This window comes from Meleagris gallopavo, chromosome 17 (genome assembly GCF_000146605.3).
Source record: "Meleagris gallopavo isolate NT-WF06-2002-E0010 breed Aviagen turkey brand Nicholas breeding stock chromosome 17, Turkey_5.1, whole genome shotgun sequence".
In the NCBI taxonomy this organism is placed as follows: Eukaryota; Metazoa; Chordata; class Aves; order Galliformes; family Phasianidae; genus Meleagris; species Meleagris gallopavo.
The window spans coordinates 11,229,547-11,232,218 of NC_015027.2; the positions used below are offsets into that span (position 1 = coordinate 11,229,547).

A 2,672-nucleotide genomic window follows, 5' to 3' on the forward strand; every position below is an offset into this window, starting at 1 on the left:
GGGCTACGGCAGCACCTACTTGCCCTCTGGCTACTGCGGCCAGCCCAGCACAGCACTTGCCCCTCCGCACCCACCCACCCTGCACGGCTCGGGGCTCCTGCAGCCCACGCACCCCTCATCCGCCCTGGTGCCGGGCTATGGTTCCTCCGGCCCCGTCTACAACTACGCCTCGGGCAGCTACGCCACACAGCCGGGCTATGGAGCCATCCACCCGCCCCATCCCTCCGCCTCCTACCTGCCCTCAGGCATCGCAGCCCCCACCCCGCTGCCGGCCCCCGGGCCCACCACTCGCCCATCTGTGGTGCCGGCCTATGGCTACCAAGCCGCCGGGTTGGCTTCGTTGGCTGTGCCGCCCTTGGGCACCGAGGCGACGGGCACCTTGAAGAGGAAAGCTTTCGATATCTCCGGTGGGGAGGATGAAGCAGAGGGCAGATATCGGAAATACAGCTACGAGCAGCCAAAGTCCCCCTACCCCATGTCGGACAACAGCGAGTGCCGAGGCAACGGCTTCCCTGGTGCCAGCAAGCGGCCGGCGGGCAGCGCTGAGGAGCACAGCAGTAAATATGGTGGGCAGGCGATGAAGAGCGTGGTCTCACCACCCTACGGAGCTGGGGACGCCCCGCTGCGACCCACAGAGTCCTTTGAGAAGTTCAGCCCTCCCCTCGCCAACGGGGAGCGGGCGGCCGAGCCGGGACACCCCTTCCCTTTGAGGCTGCCACCCAAAGCGCCCGTCTTCAGCAGCCAACCGGTGGAGGAGCAGCCCAAAAACGTCGACCCGCTGGTGTTGGAGTTGGTGAACACCAAGATCGTGGAGCGCGGGCCGCCCGTGCAATGGACGGACATCGCCGGGCAGGTCTCCATCAAAGCAGCCATTGAGGAGGAGCTGGTGTGGCCCATCCTGCGACCCGGTGCCTACACCGGGGCGAGCAGGCTGCCCAGAACCATCCTCCTGTTTGGGCCACACGGCACTGGGAAGACCCTACTGAGCCGCTGCATCTCCACCCAGCTGGGCTCCACGCTGCTGAAGCTCAGCGCCGCTGCCCTGCTCACCACCTGGAAAGCCGAAGCTGAGAAGATCCTCCAGACCGTCTTTTTTGTGGCCAAGTGCCGGCAGCCCTCGGTGGTGCTCATCATGGAGGTGGAATCCTTGCTGGTGGCCCAGGATGGCGGCCAGGCTGGAAACCTCAAGTCGCAGCTCCTCTCCTACCTGGACAATGTAGCTACCTCGACCGAGCAGAACGTGGTCATCATAGGGACCACCTCACGGCCCGGCAGCATGGACGAAGCTTCCCACCGGCGCTTTGCCAAACGTTTCTACATCTCCCCACCGGACAGCATCGCCCGGAGGCAGATCCTCCACCACGCCCTGGCTCAGCAGAGCTCCTGCCTGAGCGAGCGGGAGATGGCATCGCTGGTACAGCACACCGAGAGCTTCTCGGGCAGCGAGCTGATCCAGCTGTGCCAGCACGCCGGGGCCACCACGCTGCATGGCTTGCCGGGCCAGATCCAACCCACCTCCTACAAGGACTTTGAGAAGGCCTTTTGCAAGGTCCGCCCCGCCGCCTCGCAGAAGGAGCTGGATTTGTTTGCTGAGTGGGATAAGATGTACGGGTCCAGGCACTGACCGGGAAGACCCGGCCACAACCAACATACCTCTTTCTTAGGGTTTCTGATAGGACTGGGCTTTTTTGGTCCTTTGTTTTTCTGAAGCAGTCGCTCGTTGAACTCAGGATAACCTATTTATTGTTCACCCGCCTCCCCTTGCAGCCGTTTCCAGACCGTAGAACCTTAGGATCATAGAACCATAGGAACATAGAACCATAGAATTGGTTGAGTTGGAAGGGAACCTGAAGGGTCATCCAGTGCAACTCCCGTGCACTGAGCATCCACATCTTGGTCGTAGAACCACAGAGTTGGTTGAATTGGAAGGGAACCCGAAGGGTCACCCAACTCCAACTCCTGTGCAGGGGCCATCCAGATCTCAGTCATAGAGCCGGAGAATTGTTGAGTTGGAAGGGACCCTCGAAGGTCATCCAGTGCAAGTCCATGCCATGAACGTCCACACCTCCATAGAACCATAGAATTGGCTGAGTTGGAAGGGACCCCTAGGGATCATCCAGTGCAAGTCCATGTCATGAACATCCACACTCTATAGAACCATAGAATTGGCTGAGTTGGAAGGGACCCCTAGGGATCATCCAGTGCAAGTCCATGCCATGAACATCCACACCTCCATAGAACCATAGAATTGGCTGAGTTGGAAGGGACCCCTAGGGATCATCCAGTGCAACCCTCATGTCGTGAACATCCACACCTCCATCTCAGAACCACAGAATTGGTTGAGCTGGGAGGGAACCTGAAGGGTCACCCACTCCAACTCCCGCGGACATCCACAGCTCGATGGCGTTGCTCAGATGCAAGGAGCAGAGCTGAAAACGCCACGATTAAAGCTTTCTGTGGATGGGTGCACGGGTCCCTGTGCTGCGTGCAGAGGTTTCCCTTCTTCTCACTTATTCCCAACCAAAACATTGACCGCAGCGATGGAGGAAGCGGCACAGGGAGGGGGAGGTGGGGGGACCGCAGAACCCAGGGCTTTGGAGTAAAATACTGTAGATTGTTTAATATACTAGACTTCGTTTTTATTTTTGTAAGGTATGTAGGTTGTTTTTTTT

General features: G+C 59.2%; 1 protein-coding gene across 1 annotated transcript in view; it reads left to right on the forward strand.

The window, feature by feature from the left end:
- FIGNL2 (fidgetin like 2) overlaps positions 1 to 2,666 on the forward strand; it is a 3,868-nt gene extending 1,202 nt beyond the window's left edge. The window contains exon 1 of the mRNA XM_019621175.2: positions 1 to 2,666. This exon is cut by the window's left edge and continues 1,202 nt beyond it. Coding sequence (XP_019476720.1) covers positions 1 to 1,624 — 1,624 coding nt within the window. The 3' untranslated portion in view covers positions 1,625 to 2,666.
- Positions 2,667 to 2,672: the final 6 nt, after the last annotated feature.